This window comes from Diabrotica undecimpunctata, chromosome 3, assembly GCF_040954645.1.
Source record: "Diabrotica undecimpunctata isolate CICGRU chromosome 3, icDiaUnde3, whole genome shotgun sequence".
Taxonomy (NCBI): domain Eukaryota; kingdom Metazoa; phylum Arthropoda; class Insecta; order Coleoptera; family Chrysomelidae; genus Diabrotica; species Diabrotica undecimpunctata.
Window position 1 is genome coordinate 129,304,078 of NC_092805.1, and position 21,234 is coordinate 129,325,311.

The following is a 21,234-nucleotide window of genomic DNA, read 5'->3' on the forward strand; positions in this document are numbered from 1 at the left end:
TTTCCTGAGTAGGTTGAAAATGTCATATTTTTTGGGGGTATTCTATTTACATAAATTCTTAAGCCAAAATTCTTTGGCTTGCTTAATTTTTCTTTTTATGAACTTGTATAACTACTACTACCAACATAGAATTGGAGTACCGAAATAAGAAATTTGTAGAGCCCCCTTGGTAGAAGAAGTGACATTATCGATATAAGAAAACCAGCAGCGATGGCATTCCAGTAGAATTATTTAAACTCGGTGGAAAGCAGATCACCATAGTGATGCAAAAAATAGTTTGTAAAATTTATTCTGAGGAGCAAATGCCTGAGGAATGGAGCTTAGGCTTTTTATACCCGTTACAAAAAAAAGGATACCAACTAGAATGCAATAATTACCACGAAATAACTCTCCTAAATACAGTATACAAGATATTGTCAAATATCTTGCATAAGAGATTGAAGCTTTATACCGAAGCTTTCCTAGGAGATTATCCGGCAGATTTCAGGCGAGAACGTTCAACTGTTAAGTAGATCTTCATACTAAATCTGAACATCACGACAAATTCTGAAAAAAGCGCAAGAGTTTAATATAGATATGTACTATCTTTTTGTCGATTTTGAAGCGGCATATGACCGTATCGTAACACCAAGTATTTACAACGCTATGACTGAGTCAGGAATTCCTAAAAACTCATATGTATGATAAAAGTGTAAAAGTAAAAAGATAAAAAAAATACATTAAGGCAGAGAGTCGCACTGGCGTGTCAGATTTTTAATATAGCCTTCGTAAATTCGTATAAGACTGTATAGAACACTGATACTCTCCAGCGGCATGGACCCTAACCAAAACAGATGAATCCTCTCTATTGAATTTTGAAAAAAGGTACTGCACAAGTTATTCGGAGCGGTCTATGAGAGCGGAATATAAAGGCGTATATATAACTTTGAACTGCAGAATATCTACAAGCATAAGTGTGGGTTCAAAAGATACTACCAGTATAACCAAGCGAAGTCGTCTGCAGTGGGCAGGACATGTAGCTCGGGCCCCGGAATGAAATATGATAAAAAAGATTCTAACAGCGCAAATGGTGGGACTGAGAAGAATGTGTAGACCTAAGCCGAGGAGGATCGACGGGGTAACACAGAATGCTGAGAAGATCGGTAAATCTGGAAAATCCAAGCAAGGGATAGAGCAGAATGGAGCAGAAAGCTTGAGATCATTTAAGGACTGTAGTACCATGATGGTGATGATGATGATATTGTATATATCTTTATTTTCAGTTTCTTGTTTAGTAATTTATTTCTTAGTATTTTTTCTCTGCATGTTAGATCTTTTTGGCTGTAATTCATTTTTAAACATTAATTTATTAAATTTAAATTAATTTAAAATTAATATAGTGATGTTAATTTGTCGACGTGTATAATAAAATTTGTATAATTTTTTGTGTAAATATCATTAGATTTTGTTCGTTATGGCGTCAGCATATTTCATTTAACCAATTTTTGTTATGCATTTCAACTTTTAAATTATTAAAATTATGAAACAACTATTCTTTTTTGGTTGCCGTACTTTTTTTGTTTAAATATTGTTTATAATTATTTACGCAAATTTAACACATCGTCATAAACTGGAATCCCAAAAACACGAGCCACCACTGTTAATAATTCAAAAATGGTACGTATTTAGGCTTTGCCCACCGTCGCGCGTCGGTCAGGTACTGTTTATGATATTTAGTAAGATCTAATTTATATTCTTATAAATTTGGCCAGTCTACATTTAACTTTCAAACCAGTTTCATGCAAATGACGGTTTTACCAATTTCTATTATTGATTTCGAAAGAAAAAGCGTCTACAATCACAATATAAATAACTGAATTTGTCTATTTCTAGTTGGCAGATTTTCGATATAGGGGAACTTTGACAGCAAAAACTCTAGTGTATGTATTTATATCCAGTCGATTGAAAAAGCGAAACATGACAAATAGTTCGAATTTTAAGTTTTCGTATCTGGTGTTAGTGTGTAGTTTTATTTTGGTAGTAGCGACGAATGATGCCAAAACAAACAATTCATCTGAACTTGTAGCTGTAGCTGTGGTAAGAAATATAATTCATTATTTGGTGATTTGGGAAACACGAATGATGAAGAAATTTACTTTTAATTTAATTTTGAAAACTCTCATTATCAAAAACAGGATTTCTTGAGAAATAAGATATATTAAATTCTTCAAGTTTAGTAAAAGTTTTAATTAAAATTGTAATTACTTCCCATAAAAAAATAATAAAATACATATAAATACAAAATCCATCTAATGGATGAACGTGTTTATTAGTCCAGTTACTGTGGCATTTTCCCTTTAAATTTTTTATAACTGCACCGATTTATCTGAAATTTTTACAGTGGGTAGTAAATTACTCATAAAACATAAGCTATATGGTGCCGATGTGTGCTTCTACCCCTGAGGTGGTTGACACCCCATCTAGGGGGTTGAACTTTTTACACTCAAAATAACCCCATGAATTGATAGAGAATCAAATTTTAAACAAAAAATGTCATATAAATTTTTTTTGCTAAATCAATACTTTTTGAATTATACGCACTTGAAAAAGTAAACTTTTCGCAAAAAAAAACATGTTTTTCAATGATTTTGTAGGAATAACTTAAAAACAAAGCGTTTTATTGAAAAATCTATAATGAACAAAAATAAAGCTTATAAAAAAACAAAGAGACTGTTTTTTTTATTAAGTTTTATAACTAAAATACTAAGCGATTTATAATTGTTTGAAGATGACTTTTTATTTTTGGGATACTATACTCGATGCATTTAACAACAAATATCGGAAAATGGACATCTTTTTTGATAAAAACTCATACAACACCTTTTAAAGAGCTAGAAAAAACCTTTAAAATGAGCTATGTTAAAAGCCATTTCGATTAAAACAAAGCGAAATACGAAGAAAATAATTTGAATCACTCGTTTAATTTGAATTAGCGTTTAAAAAAAAACGAGCAGTATAAGTAACACTATTTTGATCAGAATTAAAATTAAACGTATATCTTTTACAGTTCATTTTTTTTTAGTGTTATTTATAAGTTTTAAAAGTTTATCCTGTTTAAAATGTGTATTTTTTGAAAAAATCATGTTTAAATTAAAAAATATTTTTTTTAATTATCTAAAAATTTATATTTTTTCAAAATAAATCTAAAACGTAGTTTACGTAGTCTAAAATGTAGTTTTTTTCTTAACAAAAATTTTGAATTTATTTTTGTTCTAGCTCGAAAAATAATAGAGATATAGCCAATTGAAGTTTGAGATACAGCGGCTGACACACCTGTAATCAGCATTTTGGCCCTTTACTATTTAAAAAGAAAGAAGTTTAACATATTTTAATCTACTTAGTCTTGTAGCTTTTGAAATTACCTTCAAAATATTTTTTTAATGGACACTGTAGCTTAAAAACTAACGGAGTTATTCTAAAAAAATTTTGGAGCATGTTATTTATATTTTGGAGCATCAACTTATTTTTTGTATATATAAATGCTTTATTCAAGTATATTTGAAAAGCGTGTGGCTGTCGTAGACTAGGTCTATTTTGCAATGCTACATGTGGGACATGCTCTGGCGACAATAATTGTCAAAACTATCCTGCAATAGACGAAGAGCAGGAGTTAGAACACGACGAGAATGACGTTTCAGGCAATGAATAATTTGATATATTGTAAATAATTTTAATTTTTAATTTTTTTATTTAGACATTTAGCAAAGGGGAATTTATTTCGTGAGCATAGAGGTGGTTTTTAAGGGTTGAAAATAAGCAACCAATCAAAAAATATTTTATTGGTAAGAAAGGATTTTTTAAATATAAATGTACATTAAAAACTTTTTAAGTTGTTTAAAAAGATTTTTTATATATTTTGACATAGGGGGTAGTTTTTAAGGGTTGCAGTGTTGTAATCAACCAAAATTATTTTATATAAGCAGAGAATTACATTGTAGATGATATAAATGCACTACAAAAGCGTTTGAACCTGTTAAACGATTTTTTACAATTATTTTTATTAAAAGGGGTGGTTTTTAAGATTATTTAAGGGTTGAGAATGTACACAATATCCATTATTATAATTGACAATATTTCAATTACCTAATTTAACACGATTTAAATCCATAAAATGCTTTAATATAAATTTTTTTCATTATTTTCAGTAAGGGGTGATTTCACCCCTTAAAAATAAAAAGCTCGCCTAGCGCATATATAACTTTTGAAGAGGGAGGTAAGATAAGCCTACTTCCAAATATTTAGCAAAATCGATTCAGTTATAAAAAATTTAGAGGTGTTGACCTCTTTTCCTCCACAGTAACTGGACTATACAGGAGATTTTTGTCGTCCACTTCTACTTTGCCCTACTATATCGTTTTTGGTCATTTTTGTTGCATTCTTACATTTAATAAGCAATCTTTTCTGGAATCTGTTCCATCTGTAATTCGCCAGTTGTTATTTTCACTCATTGGGATCAGTATCCTCTATAATATTTTCGAACATGTCTAATGCATTGGCAGATTTCAGTGTTATGACCCATGTTTTACACCCATAACCGAGTGTTCAAGCGACCGAAAGACAGTGATACTAGAAGACATCGACCTAGTGTCTTATTATTTATAATGTTAGTTACTCAAATTATGTAATTTAAGGGTCATCTGACCTCATCATGTGGCTAGGTCCTACTAAGTAATATCCACATTTTCAATTAAAGAGTCCAAATTTTACCCTTTTGTTTTTATTTTTAAGTGGTTATACTTTTAGATTTTTCACTGATGATGATCTGATAGGATCGAAAACGTTCGGAGAATTTATCCAGAAAAGTTTTTACTTCATTGTAAGTTTTTTTTTGTATATAAATGTATGTAAACACAATATGTTTTTACAGATTTTTAGACATGGTGACAGATCCCCCATGGCATCTTTTCCAACCGACGAATACTTTAAAGAATTTTATTGGCCTATGGGATTCGGACAATTGACGAAGGTAAGTTGCTTTATTAACAATTATAAATATATTAACACACAATACACTTGACATTATATCAAATGAATAACCATTTCAACTGTATTAGGAGCTATACGTTTAAAATAATCTGGAGAATAACTGTAAAAATCTTTGGTTTTTCGAAGGTAACCACTTTGGTATTACGAAGATTACAAAATTCTCGAAAACCGTTCTATTATGTAAACTATAAAGATGTAAAAAAATATGGTGCCGAAAATGCGAATCGTGTGCAACGCGCAATGGTCCAGTTTCCATAACCAAATGCTGGACATTAATTAATCCTGATGGCAATTGATTATATTTAGTTGTTTAGCCGTTTTGGCGTTTCCTTAGACCACTCAGCCCAAGTGCAGTTTGGTAAATGTAATGGTTGTGAGAATAAATTTACCGATTGGAAAATAACTTTTTAAAGTGGTTTCCGAACATCGACGATATTTGGACCAGTACATTTATTTGTAAACCCAAATGTCAACGCCATTAATGACATAATAAAAGCTATACAGAAAAGCCATAAGATACACTTCATGTTCTTCTACGACACTATAGCTCAAATTGAGCCTTGGCCTCCTTTATTTTTTTCCTCCTTTCTTGCTTGTCTGTGGCTGATCTTCTCCATACACGGAATCCTAAAAGGGCTTGTGCATCGCTGTTTACTGTGTCTTCCCAGCGCTTTCTTGGCTTTCCAACCGGTCTCTTTCCTTGCATTCTAGCAGTTAGTGCTCTTTTTGGTAGCCTATCTTCTCCCATTCTTATCACATGTCCGGCCTCTTGCAATATTTGTATTCTAATGAAGTGTGACAGTGGTGTTTCCTTATAAATTTGATAAAGCTCGTTGTTGTATCGACTTTTGAAGATTCCGTTTTCCCTCACAGGCCCTAGTATTCTCCTCAGTACTTTCCTTTCGAATGTATTGAGTTTGCTTTTGCAGAACACGGGTGTTTTAGGACCTACCTCTCTAGGTTCGGAATGGGTGACACAGATGAGTGCCTATACTGTGGTCACTCGGACACTGTGACACATATGATGTTAGAGTGCAACAGATGGATAGTAGAAAGGAACAGAATGGAAAGAGAGACGAGACATATGTGGATTTTGTTACAGTGAGAGAAATGATTGAAAATAAAGCAGGTTGGAGTAGCGTACACAACTATATCCGTACAGTGATCAGGAAAAAAGAAGAGTAAGAACGACAGCTGTACCAGCGGCAAAAGTAAGAGGGAAAGATGAAGCTAGAAATGTGGGTCAGACAATATGAGTTAGACTGCGTGAGTCACACTGTCGGGAAAGAGGAAATGCCCTTCTGGGAGTGGTGCCGTACTAGGAGCGATGAGAGTTTTCTACGCGATACCTGGAACAAGATAGGAAGCCTATTTGCTAATGAATGTAGTGTAGATGTGGATGAATGGAGAATTAATGAATGAAGGTAGTGCTTCGGAAGTGATGCCGGCCTTACAGCGGTCATTCCGCTTCCGGATCGCTGGATGACGTAGATGGTCTGGTTTAACAGGTAGGCGTTCGGCGTAAAGTCGGCGACAAGAGGGCATTTTAAAGTACCTGGGGAACTATCGCCGGGAGTACGAAGAACGAATCCTGCAGTAAGGTCAGTCCGGCGGCGTAGTAGACTGAGATGTCTTTGGAAGATTCCAGACCCCCCTCTATAAAGACGAAAAAAAAGGTAGACCTGGTTTGAGCTCTATGAAAATCGAAATTAGAACCAAGAATAAAAACCTGTGCTCTTCACGAACTAGTCTCGTTTTGTATGTATTTTGATAGTGGACATCTACGTATTCAGGTGAATGCATTAAGCTCTGCAAATAGTTGACCTATCCTGGTGATTCATCCATTTAAGGAAGGTCCCATACAGTATTGTTTGTTGTGTATTAGTTTTAATGGACGCATATACTTACTGGTTTTCATTAGATAAACGACTAGTTTATTATTATTGTAATTATATATAATTTATAGAGAGTATATTGTCTACGATGATAATCCAAATTTTGCATTTTTGGGATTAACCATTATATTGTACAACCTTAAAGTCTTTAGCAACTAAGATAGCTATTACCTCAACTTTAGATACAATTCAGCCAATAATTGCTTGGCAATTTAGTGGAAAGTTTCAGAAAATTCTGCTCAAACCTTAGTGAAGCTTGAGTATGTATACTGTAGCGTTATAACTGCTACATTGCCTGCTTTCTTTCTTATGTTAATATATTTCGTTAATTCTATTCTCCAATTTCCATATCTTCTGTCATAATTCATATTCTTCTATATCCTCCATTGTATCTCTTATTTTTCTATATATTTTCTCAGATATAGATTGTATCAGAATTATGTCGTTACTTAATTGATTCATTATTCTCTTTTCATTTTTACTGGTATTTGGTATAAAAACCAGTTGGCGTCCAAATCTATCTTCTTTATATATATAAATATTTCAGTATCTACCTTTCCTATTTTCTTAATAATCATCATTTTTATCTTTTACTCAAGTTTCTAAAGAATGAATTTTATTTTCATCTCTATTTCTGTTACTTTGGAATGAGAGGTGCCATCTTTATTCTCTGTTTAGTTTAATGCTAGTGACAAAGACTCCTTTTTGTTGACATTTCCCCCTTCCCGTTCGATACAAAAGTCGATATAATTGCTTTTATTTCTAAAAATGTCGATTTTCTTCATGACTTCTGTAAAAGTATAATAACCAATTGTTGTGTCGTCTCCTGAATTAGGAGGTAAGAGTATAATATGTATATTTTATCGGTTTCCTGATTTTACCTGTTGTATAAAAATCTTTTATAATTTTAACTTTGAAAATTCTCATTATTTATGATTATCGTATGTAAGTAGGTACATATTTTTGTGGATATTTCCTATCTTTTTATTTTATATAAACAACTAGCGATAAGAAATATATAGTTTCTTTAATATAGTATGTAAAAGTTTTACGAATATTTTTACAGTTTTAAATATTAAATTTAAATCCTTAATAATATCTTTTGATTTTAATAATAATTAACTTTTGACAAACTACCATTTCTGTATAGAAATGTTTCTAAATTCTAAATTATCTAGCTTTGCAATAAATATATCTTGTCATTTTTACCGAATCCGCTTTTTAATTAATATTAGAATATTTCAGTTGTAAAAAGTAATTACCATTTGCTTTAAAATATTATATATCCTTACTTTTACTTATTTGCTTTTGATAAATACAAAAATAAGAATTGTTTCTCGACTTGCTTGGGTGAATAATGATAAAATTTTGTTAAATTTGATTGGTCACCTATTCATCCACCAAGCAAGGTCTCTCATTTTGGTTTCACCATTTTCTGAAGCAAGGTGTGTTTTTCTTCATTTTAGTCAACCTCCGGGATACATTTCTCAGGTGCGGGTCAAATTATATTAACATCCAGAAGACCAACCGGCCTGAGAATGGCACTATCATTCCGATAGGAGAGTTGACTCCAGGGCAAGAAAATCCACAACTAACAACATGGCTTGCTAACAACCATAGCAGAAAAGACCAGGATAAAACCTAGGATTTGGTGACAAGCATTTTTCCTTACTATAATTTAACACTGTAGCAAGAAGTCGAATAATTTTTATTTAAATTCAATATAATATTTAAACATGTATTTTTCTGCCCTTTTTGTTTAATATTTTAATAAACATGTGTTAATTTAACTGTGTATTGTTTCTTCTTTTTACTTGTTTGTGTGTGTTGCTCCAGAGCAGGCCATATTCACGTCCTGAGTGAGCTAGCCAGGGAGTGTTTCGTATAACGTCTAATGTAGCAATTTTGCAATTGATACATTAGGGGTTATGACGTTAAAAATTGGTCCCAACGGGAAACGATTTGTCGCTCCAACGTTGTTAGTGATGTTAGTCAGGTTGTAGCAGCAAACTAAGGTTGGCAGTTACAAGTTGACAACAGCAGCTCAACGTTGGGATGTTACAAATTGAGCCTCGAAGGGTTACACATTGGCACCCAATGAATATTCGTTGGCACGTCATAGATTGACGTCCAATGAATGTGCGTTGGAACGTTACAAATTGGCGCCCCACGTTGGGCTCCAATTTGTAACGTTGAGCACCAATTTGCGACGTTCCAACGAACATTCATTGGGTGCCAATTTGTAACCCTTCGAGGCTCAATTTGTAACATCCCAACGTTGAGCTGCTGTTGTCAACTTGTAACTGCCAACCTTAGTTTGCTGCTACAACCTGACTAACATCACTAACAACGTTGGAGCGACAAATCGTTTCCCGTTGGGACCAATTTTTAACGTCATAACCCCTAATGTATTAATTGCAAAATTGCTACATTAGACGTTATACGAAACACTCCCTGGCTAGCTCACTCAGGACGTGAATATGGCCTACTCTGGAGCAACACACGCAAACAAGTAAAAAGAAGAAACAAGACACAGTTGAATTAACACATGTTTATTAAAATATTAAACAAAAAGGGCAGAAAAATACATGTTTAAATATTATATTGAGTTTAAATAAAAATTATTCGACTTCTTGCTACATTGTTACATTATAGTAAGGAAAAATGCTTGTCAACAAATCCTAGGTTTTATCCTGGTCTTTTCTGCTATGGCTGTTAGCAAGCCATGTTGTTAGTTGTGGATTTTCTTGCCCTGGAGTCAACTCCCCTATCGGAATGATAGTGCCATTCTCAGGCCGGTTGGTCTTCTGGATGTTAATATAATTTGACCCGCACCTGAGAAATGTATCCCGGAGGTTGACTCCTAATTCAGGAGACGACACAACAATTGGTTATTATACTTTTACAGAAGTCATGAAGAAAATCGACATTTTTAGAAATAAAAACCATTATATCGACTTTTGTATCGAACGGGAAGGGGGAAATGTCAACAAAAAGGAGTCTGTCACTAGCATTAAACTAAACAGAGAATAAAGATGGCACCTCTCGTTCCAAAGTAACAGAAATAGAGATGAAAATAAAATTCATTCTTTAGAAACTTGAGTAAAAGATAAAAATGATGATTATTAAGAAAATAGGAAAGGTAGATACTGAAATATATATATATATATATATATATATATATATATATAAAGAAGATAGATTTGGACGCCAATTGGTTTTTATACCAAATACCAGTAAAAATGAAAAGAGAATAATGAATCAATTAAGTAACGACATAATTCTGATACAATCTATATCTGAGAAAATATATAGAAAAATAAGAGATACAATGGAGGATATAGAAGAATATGAATTATGACAGAAGATATGGAAATTGGAGAATAGAATTAACGAAATATATTAACATAAGAAAGAAAGCAGGCAATGTAGCAGTTATAACGCTACAATACTACTTAATAAAGTTTCGTTTATAAAATGAATCGAATGTTACAAGAATTTTGCCACTTTTAAATGTTGCAGTTTTTTTCGATAGATTTTTAGAATAAAACAGATAAAAAATTTATTTAAAAATAAAAAATTGTTTAATATGTATATTTGAATTTGAATTTTGATTAAACACTTTTGTTGTTTGTTTGGGTTTACATGACTGCGGACACTGAATCCATTAGCCAAAAACACTTGAAAAATATTCCTAACTTTTGACAAGCAGTTTATAACTGCTTAAACTGCAATTATTTTGACATTAATAATTATTCACCAAGTTTAAGATTGTGTTTAATTTTAGAAAGGAATTCAGAGACAGTACAAACTAGGACAATGGCTCCGCCAAAAATACAAAGGCTTTTTGAATGAATTATATTTCAGTAAAGATATATACGTTCAGTCTTCAAACCTAGATCGATGTTTGATGTCAGCTTCAGCCACATTGGCTGGACTGTATCCTCCAAAAGACGATCAAGTATGGAACGATGAACTTCCATGGCAGCCCGTTCCAGTTCATGTAGGATTAGAGACTTACATGAGGAAACAAGATTGTCACAAATACGTAAAATTATACGCCAAAACGTTAAAAGTGTACAATAAAGTTTTCAGAGAGAAATATTTACAGTTTTTCGAGTATATTTCCGCGCATTCGGGATTTGAAGATGTGACTATTTCTAATGTGGCTGCTGTGAGAAGTTCTATGTATATCTACAAGAATTACAATACCTCGTTTATTCCTGAATGGCTAGGCAAAATGGATCAGAAAACTTTGGATTTTATAGCAGGTAAAAAATCTCAAATTTTTTTATTACATTGCTTTTTGTTGGTCAGCCAGAACATAATAGGTTGATTTACTCTAGAAGTGAGTCTATACTTATTATAGTCTTTTAATGTAGCCTCTTCTAGGAATGGGATTCTATTTTAAATTGGGGTGCTTACTGATTTACCGGAAATGAAGGACGAAGAAAATGCTAAGGGCCGAGGAGAAGGTCCTCACCTAAATCAGGAGATCTGCTGGGATCGGACGAATTACATTTCTATATAGGTTTCTGTCTTGGTTCATACCAATATCAGTCTTATTTATTAAAATATTCTGCATAAGCCTCTCCCTTCAGCTCTTCATTGGCCCTCCTGTTCTACTTCTTCCAGAAACCCGCAGATCAGCAATTCTTGGTATTTGATAATTAACGTCTCGACGTTCATCATCATCAATGGCGCTACTCTTCGTGAATCTTTGCCGCATTTGTTATTGCCATCCATGTTTGTCGGTCCTGTGCCAGTTTTTCCCATTGCCATCCATGTTTGTCGGTCCTGTGCCAGTTTTTCCCATTGTCGCACTCCCATTTTCTCTAGATCTTCTTTGACTGCATCTTTCCACCTTTTTCTAGGCCGCCCTACAGACCTTCTTCCCTCTGACCTTTCCCAGAACACATTGTTTATAAGGCGATTGTCGTTACTGCATATCACATGCCCTGCCCATCTGAGTCTATTGGCCTTTATATATCTGACTAGATTTTCTTTTCCGAATAGAGAATGTAGCTCGTTATTGTATCTGCCCCTCCATTCGTTTGTCACGCTGTGTCTGCAATGGCCATATATCATTCGAAGAATTTTACGTTCCCACACCAGCAATTTTTTATTTCTCTTTTTGTTAGCGTCCATGTTTCGCTTTTTGTATCTCGTGAAAGAAGTTTTGACTTCATTAGATGTTGCATTGCAAAGAAAGATCTGTTTCCTGCCATTATTCTCGTTTCAACTTCTCGCTCTAATTTGTTATTCCTAGATATTTAAATTCTTTAACCACTCCGAAGTTGTGATAATTTATAGTAATATTTTGCTTTATTCGCCGTCGTTCTTGTTTTGAGACGACCATGTACTTTGTTTTGTCTTCATTTATTTTTACACCGATGTTTAATGCAGCTTCTTCAAAGTTTGAGAAAATATCCTTAATTTCTAATGTTGATTGTGCTACTGCGTCTACGTCATCGGCAAAGGCGAGTATGATTTTTGCTCCCCGAGCAGTTATGTCTGGTTTGATTTTTGGATATATTTTTCGCATGACATATTCTAAGGCCAGGCAAAACAACAATGGGGACAACGGATCTCCCTGTCTCAGTTCAGAATTTACGCAGAAAGCATTTGATATTTTTCCTCCTATTTTAACTCGTGCAAAAGAGTTACTTACACACATTTGTGTTACCGCAGCTAGTTTCTTGGGTACGCCGAGCTCGATCATTGCCTTCCATAATGGTGCACGATTAATTGAATCATAAGATTATGATGATTTGGTCATGTTTAAAGTCTCGATGTTGACTAAATATCCACTCAGACAGACTTTCGCCCGCTACTATTTGAATACAGCCACAGGGCCTTTTTAGTATTTCATATATTTGGTTATTTGGTAGAGCTTGCCATCATAGAGCTAGTTCTGTAGTAGAGCTTATTCTATAACAAAAAAATTAAACTGACAATTACGATTAATCGGAAAAGTTATAGAATAATTAAACTTTTCCAAATATAACAGTGAAGTGGCAAATAGAAGATATGATAAAATATTTTTAGTTTATAATGATGATAGGATTTTAATATTCACAGCACCAATTTACTAATTTAGTAATAGTTGATTTAGGCTATGAATTATGTACCTATATTATAAATTAAGTTAATATTTGATTTCAGCAACAAAATACACGATTCCAGCTGCTACTCCAACTTTAACAAGACTTTCCGTAGGTGTTTTTTACAATTACCTCTTCGAAAATCTTGACAAGTTTATTGACCCGTCGATAAAAGACAAACCACAAAAATTTATGCTAATGGCAAGCCATGATACAACAATATCACCCATACTGAATGGTTTGGGCCTGTATGATATGAGACCTATTGGATTTTCTGATGCTTTTATAGTAGAATTAAGAAAAAACAACAAAGGGAGCTATTTTATAAATTTTCTGTTTAAATCGGGTGATAAATTAGAACAAAGGGTTCTTAAGGAATGCGAATTTGATTGCAACTATAATGCAGTTAAAGATTTACTGAAAAATGTGACTATTGACGTAGATAGAAGAAGAATTGAATGTGCCGAAAGAGGAAAGATGATAAAGGAAGCGTTCAAAGGTGATCAAACACTCATTAATTATTTTAACTGATTTCTTTTAACTTCTTACATTTAAATAAATTATTTATTGCGTAGTAAATTTTTTTTTATTATTTTAATAACCTAGAATACCTAGTCTCTACTTTTTGTTCAATCGATAAAACATTTCTCTTTCATTTATCACTCGTTGTTTACCATTTTGACAGAAAATGTTGTTTACCATTTTGACTTCCATCTGTGAAGTTTTTGGGGCCAACGTTCGTCAGGCATTCGCAACAGGTGTCCAAACCATTTTAAACCTTTCTATTCTGTCAATGACCGTTTCTGTAGCATTTATGTTATTTCTTATAGATTCGTTGATCTTCCTTTCCAGCCTTGAGGTTCTAGCACTTCTTCTCAAATAATCCATTTCAACTGCCAACAATCTTCTCTTTAGGTCTGCATTAATTGTCCATACTTCAAAGTCATAACAAAGAACTGATTCAACCATAGTTTGCCCTATTTTTTTTGTTCCTTTTAAAAATGTTGCCATCCCACCATAAGGAGTTCAGACATCCTACAATTTTACTTCCCTGATTAATTCGGTGTTTAATTTCGGTTTTTCCCAAGCCGTTTTTATCAATGAGTGCACCTAAATATTTATATTTTCCACTTGTTTGATTTCCACGTCCTCGTCTATCAACACTACAAACCTTGCAGCTGATTTGATAACTAAATATTCTATCATGAAAACAAAGACATCTGTTAAGAATATAGCAGAGTAGCGACTCTTTTCTAACTCGGATCTAAATCTCACACATTCGGCGTCACCAGGAGTTCCAGATATTTTCCGAGTATTGGCGCTATCGATATTGCATTATGGATCTCCCTCCCACTATTTCGATAACATCTTAAAAATCCAATTTAAATAATAGGAAATTATAGCATCGACAATCCGCAGCCCGAATAATGCGCGTACGGATAATCGGAGTTCTACTGTACAACAATATCTTCACTACGAGAATATGCTTACCTATTTTTAAACTATATGCATTTTCTTACTCCATGCTCACATAGTTAGTTATTTATTTATTTTCAAAGCGCAAAGTAATAAAATACCCCCCCCCCCCCCCACCCAAACACATCTATTCCACTTAATTTGGTTTCTATTCCACTTAATTTTGACCTAGTTCAGTGTGAGGTGTTTAAAAGTTTTTAGGAGTCACTTTTAAACTAAGATCGGTTGATCATAGAACTTAAGAACTAAAAAAGTAATTGCCTGACCTACGAAGCTATTATTTAAAAATATACTGGTGGACATCTTCTTAGGGTGCCTGTCCGTTCTGAACGTTGGCGATCATGCTCGCTATAATGACTTTGTTGGTTGCTATACGAAATTGCTGTGTTGAGTTCTTTCCTTTTTCCTTTAATTTTACCTTGCACAATGCATTGGAGTAGCTGCCTTGATTTTTCGTCCCAAGTACTGCAGCTTACGGCCCTTCACGATGTTGACGAAATCCGCGGTTGTGTTCATCCTCTGTAGACTTTTTCATTAGTGACTTTGTCTATCCATGGTATCTTCAGGATCCTTCTGTCTAACCGTAGCTCAAAAGCCTGAAGTTTTGATAGAGTTTTCGCCATCAATGGCGGACAGTTTCGGTAAATACCTTAAGAAGAATATTACCTTTTACAAACTTAAGAGCAGTTTAGTCGCAGAAATATACACATGTAATGGGCCCGAGTTGAAGTTAAGTACGAAGAATAGACTTTCCAAAATAGCCCTTTCTCCTTTTTTAGAAAGAGTTCGGATGTAGCCTACAGATGATCGTCTACATAAAAGAGTACGGAAAAGTTCAGGAAAAACAGAACCATTTAATCTTGCCATAGAAGTTTTTAAGATTGTTTTCTAAATTATCTTGCAATGTAAGGTTTCTATTTTGACATTAAATTACAATTATACACCATTTAATTTAAATGAACGAAACCAAACTAAATGTTTAAAATGATTTCCATCTACTACACCTTACATTACTCTTTTGATATTTTGGTCTTTCACCTCGGAAATTGGTTTTTTTGCGTAAATACTTCATATTTCACCAAAAATAAAAATCAAGAGAATTTTACTCAACTTCTTAGTGGCCATTCAAATTCACTTTCTCTGCTTATCTGTCATTGAGGATATGTGTCATTAAATGAGTTCTAACAGTTAATGAAAAAGTAGATTAAACTCCATCTTGCATAAACCACATTTGTCTTTTTACATCCATTGACAAATCATCCAAAATATTACTGGTATCTGATATTTTGCAAAAACACTACTAAGTGGCAGAAATCCGAACACCCATTACAAATTCTTATATTTTGAAAATGTTTACAATTATACAGACATGAAGGTAGAAAAATAGAAGGTAATCAAACGATGAAAATTTCAATATTATTAAAACAAGTTACAGTAGCAAATCAATTAATAATGTGTTGATGCACCTCGATTGGTAACACACTTGGATTAGGCTGTCTGGATTAGCTTTGATCATCCTGGGGTATCTCGTTTCATGCTCTAATTAACTCCTCCCGAAATTGAGAATGATTTAAATTAAAAAGTCTCCTACCAACCATGTCTCTTCTTCTTCTTAAAGTTCCATCTCCTATCGGAGGTTTGATATCATAACGGCTATGGTCACTTTGTTGGCTGCTGCTCTGAAAAGTTGTAGTGAACTACAGTTAAACCATTATCTAAGGTTCTTCAGCCAGGAGATGCGTCTTCTTCCTATGCTTCTTCTTCCTTGGTAGATTTCCTTGCATAATAATTCTCAGCAGCTCATATTTTTCTCCTCTGGTTATGTGACCCAAATATTCTAGTTTTCTTCTTTTTATGCTGTTCATAATTTCTAACTCCTTATTTAGACGTCGTAGTACCTCAGCATTGGCAATCCTTTGAACCCACTGGATTTTTAATATTCTTCTGTAACACCACATTTCGAACGCTTCTATTTTTCTTATGTGTTGTTTCTTCAATGTCCAAGCTTCCATTCCGTATAGTAAGATAGAAAATATGTAACATCTTAGAGCCCTCAATCTAAGATGCAACTGAAGGTCTCTGTTGGTAAGCATTGTCTTCATTTTCACAAATGCTTGCCTTGCAGTTTCAATTCGGACTTTGATTTCTCTGCTTTGGTCATTTTTGTCATCAACCCAGGTTCCCAAATATTTATATGTCTCTACTTTTTCTATTTGGGTTTGCTCTATCATTAATCTTTCATTTCCATGTTGCGTTTTTAAGACAATCCTAAATTTAGTTTTTCTCTTATTTATTTTTAGTCCGTATTTAATGCAATAATCGTTAATTCTATTTACCAATTTTTGTAGCGATTTCAGGGTGTCTGCCATTATAACGGTGTCATCAGCGAATCTTATGTTATTTACTATTCTTCCGTTTACAGAGATTCCATCACCCATATCCGCTATCGCTTCCTGGAATATGGCTTCACTGTACACGTTAAACAGTAATGGTGACAGAACACAGCCCTGTCTTACTCCTCTCTTTATATCTATATTTTCGGACTTTTGTTCTTCTATCGTTATATTGGCCTTTTGATTCCAATACAGATTGATAATGATTCGTAAGTCTCGTCTGTCTATATCTTTGTTTCTCAGTACTTCTATTAGTTTTTCATGTCGGACCCTGTCGAATGCCTTCTCGAAGTCGATGAAACAGGAATAAATATCTAGGTTCATATCTAAGCATCTTTGAGAGAGGACATTAAAAGCAAACAATGCCTCTCTCGTTCCCAGTCCCTTGCGGAACTCAAACTGAGTATCATCCATATCATCTTCTAGTTTTCTAGAACCATGTCTCACACATGCTCAATTGAAGATAAATCTGGGGGTCTTGGGAATATGGGCTAAAAATTGACTTCAGTATGTTCCAAGTCTGAAAGTAGGGTAAGAGATGAAGTTTCAAAATTTCGTCATCGTATCCGTATCGCTGAGCTGCCATGTTTCGTTTAACGAATATTAGAGGTGACCATAAGCCTGAATCATAAGCGACGACAACTCCAACAGTGCGATGCACCGGCCGTTCGACCAAAATTCCAAACAGAATTGAGATTCATCACCAAAGATAACCTTATTTCATTTCTGGTCCCAAGCCAATCGTTTTCTTCACCATTAAAGACGATAACGTCGATGTTGTGTGGCCGAAATAAAAAAAATACCAAAAACTGTGAATTCTACGAATAATTGTTCGTATCCCAATTGATCTTCCATGTTTTGCAAACTATGAATTTGCGAGAGACCTAGTAGTAGAGAAGCTGTCTCTTAGAGACTTAATCTGAGGCGACAATTCTTCGATGCCACCCTGTGCCTTTCGATCTTCGTAATCAGCCTTCTTAACGCTACGCCCGATAAGATGCTTGGCACAAGGGTTATAATAGTCAGTCTCCGCCTGCTTTTATCAATTCTACACTAATATTGTTTGGTCCAGACGACTTATCGTTTTCTAGTTTTTTGACAGCTGCTTTCACTTTGACTACTGAAGGTATTTTTTTATTATTTGACTTTTGTCTCTTTTGTGGGCGTGCTTTCCTCTTTATCTCTACACATTTCTGTTCAAGGTTTACAATCCCTTCCTGCTCTTATTCAATTTTTGGAAGAATTTTCGTCGTTTTGTTTAATTCTTCTAGTCCATGAAGCTATGAAATAAAGATGCAGAAAATAAATATCCAATACAGGTTAAATTTTTGTAGTAAGGTAAATACAAGAAACATTCTATGAACGAGATACGTACTAACTTCACCTCTTTGTAGATGTCTGTTTGACATCTGATCCACAATTAAGATTGAATTGTGTAAGATTTGAACATTTCTTCGAAATTAATTAGACGTAAAATATTACCTAACACTATGATAGCTATTGAATCGGAAATCATTTTCCGAAGGAATTTAACAATAATACAGGACTAGTGCAAGAAGATACGTTTTTCACAACATTTTTCTTGCACTAATCATCTTACTACAAGCTATTGCAATGTTTAATGTTTTGGATGAATCACCAGTTAATAATATACAGCTGGTTTAAAATGTGGCAAGCAGTTCCAAGAAATATTTTACCGCGTAAAAAGTAGAGGCAGCTATTCACTGGCGTTGCAATATTCAACAACTTTGGAAGAATATTTTATATTTGAAACCGCAAAATATTGCAATACTTACTTAAATGAAATAACATGAAATTTGCTTTTACAAAGATTATCTTACCTTTAAAACCGTAATTAGATAGGCATTAGAGACATAAAAAGAAGAAATATTTTTGATAATTACTAACCACTGAATTTGAAAGGAGTTTGTAATTCAGTCTTATTATGTTTTCCAGGCTCATAAAGAAAGATGCAAATACGCGTATTACCTATACTCCAGTAAACGAACGTGAAATACGACGAAACTGTATAATTTTCAGTGTCACCACCGAATTGCATGAAAATTTGGATTTAGGTCTTACTTATCCTTTATTTCACTTTTGGACTTGTGCCGTTAGTTGCTTATTAGTATTTAGGGGCGAAAACTATCCCTATTAGAAAAAAATCGTATAGTTGTAAATTAAAGCGTGTAGTTGATTCATATCTTCTTTTAATGAAGTGGATGAATATCAATTAACATTAAATAACATAATGTAAGGTTTTATTACAGTTTAACCTCTAAATCTCACCTCCTCTAGAATCATCATCATCAGTGGCATTGCAGCTCGTTATGAGCCAAAGCATTCTTCAGAACAATTATCCATTCGCCCCTGTCTCTGGCAACTCTTCTCCATGCTTTTACTCCAATGGATTTTAGATCATCCTCTATGTTATCTTGATACCTAAGTTTTGGTCTTCCTCTGGCTCGTCTTCCCACTGGTCTTCTTCGGTCGAAAATTTTTGGGATCGTTGCATCTTCATCTCGCCTAATTACATGTCCTATCCATCGAAGGTGTGCTAATTTAATACATTTTACAACGTCAGGTTCCCCAAAACTTCTGTATAACTCAAAATTGTAGCGCCTACGCCACAAACCCTGTTCTTGGATTCCTCCATATATTTTCCTTAGAATTTTTCTCTCGAAATGTTTAAGCAATTCTTGGTCATTCTGTGTAAGTGACCACGCTTCAGACCCGTATGTTAACACTGGCCTTATTAGTGTTTTATATATGGTAACTTTAATTTTTCTGGGTAGTTTTGGGGCCATATGTTTCCTCAAGCCATAATAGCACTTATTGGCAAGCACTATTCTTCTTTTAATTTCTTCCCTGACATTGTTGTCTTTGGTCAGCAGCGAGCCCAGGTAGATGAAGGTGTCCACACCTTTCAGTTCCAGATCATCAATTAATAGTCTAGGTATCTGGTTGCCTGATCTAGTACAATACATATACTTGGTTTTCTGTGCGTTTATTTTTAAACCCATTCTAAGTGCAGACGCCCTTAGTGATCGAAATGCTTCGATCAGAGATTCTGTGGACCTAGCAATAATGTCTATGTCATCTGCATATCCGACCACTTGTACAGATTTATTAAGGATGGTGCCATTCGTATTAATATGGCACTCTCGAATTACTTTTTCTAGTGCAAGGTTAAATAAGAGACACGACAGTCCGTCTCCCTGTCTCAGTCCATTTTTACAATGGAAGGGTTTGGAAAAGTCGTTTTGGATTCTGACTATACTCTCTACGCCTGTGAGTGTAAGTTTCGTTAGTTGAACAAGATGAAGCGGCATTTGAAATTCCACCATAGCCTCCTCTAGAATAGTTATAATTAAAACAATGCCATTGAATAGCTTTCCTCCACTTATTTGTTGTCAATATGACGGGATATGATGATATGTGACCGAAGTTTTTGAGTTGGATTTTGGTGTGAATTTTGTAATTCTGGACCTTACGTTGGTCAGTGAATTTTTACCGCGTTCTTTCGTTTGTGATATGTTTTGGGAATAAAAAGCTGGCGTCGCCTACGAGGAGTAGTTAATTCTGCAGACGTGCCCACACGAGGGTGCCCTTCTTCACATTTGTTTCAGTCAAGTTGGTGGGAGGGGCCGAAGTGGTTATATGGAAGCCGTGATACATGGCCATCTAGTGATGCCACAAAGAAGAAGTTTTGTCGCAAAGGTGACCAGATGTATAAAGGTAAGTTGACCTCTGAAGAGTTAAATTTGTTCTCCTCTGAAGAAGGAGGTTTGATTAGATTGAGATTTAGAGTGTCTAACAGAGAAGATACGCAGTATTACCATTTTCCAGTCATACTGCCATCTAAACATGAGGTAACCATTAAGTTGATAAGGTATTACCACTTAAAGTCTTGTCATGTTGGGACCCAAGAGTCTTTAAGTTTGCTGCGAGAATAGTTTTGGATTTTCTCAGGAAGGCGAAGTGAAAAGCGGCCACTATACTACTCGCGAAGTTGATCGAAGTTGAGCGAATAGGAGAGTGTAGGCAGATACTTCATGCAACTTCGCTTTGCTTCGTTCTACTTCCGTTCTGTGTCGGTTTTTCGCGTACAAGTCAACACAAACGTCCGAAGTGTGTGTACGAAGTGTCACACTACATTACTCGACTTCACGAGTATGTAGAGAGTCACCTTGCCTAGATTAACTTCACTTCGACACTTTTTCAGATGAACTTCGATCAAGAGTGTAGACGGCATTTGAGAGGTACACTGGTAAACATCTAGCCGTTCATACTCCTCCTTTACCGTGAAGTGACTTTTGTCAGTGCTAAAGTGCTTTTGAA

The 21,234-nt window shown here is 34.4% G+C and overlaps 1 protein-coding gene across 1 annotated transcript; it reads left to right on the top strand.

Annotated features, from left to right (window-relative positions):
- Nucleotides 1-1,682: 1,682 nt before the first annotated feature.
- LOC140436166 (lysosomal acid phosphatase-like) lies at nucleotides 1,683-13,603 on the top strand. The gene is made up of 4 exons (XM_072524874.1): nucleotides 1,683-2,076; nucleotides 4,907-5,005; nucleotides 10,708-11,191; nucleotides 13,086-13,603. The coding sequence occupies exons 1-4, from the start codon at nucleotides 1,957-1,959 to the stop codon at nucleotides 13,553-13,555; spliced, it is 1,173 nt and encodes a 390-aa protein (XP_072380975.1). The 5' UTR covers nucleotides 1,683-1,956; the 3' UTR covers nucleotides 13,556-13,603.
- The last annotated feature ends 7,631 nt before the right edge of the window (nucleotides 13,604-21,234 follow it).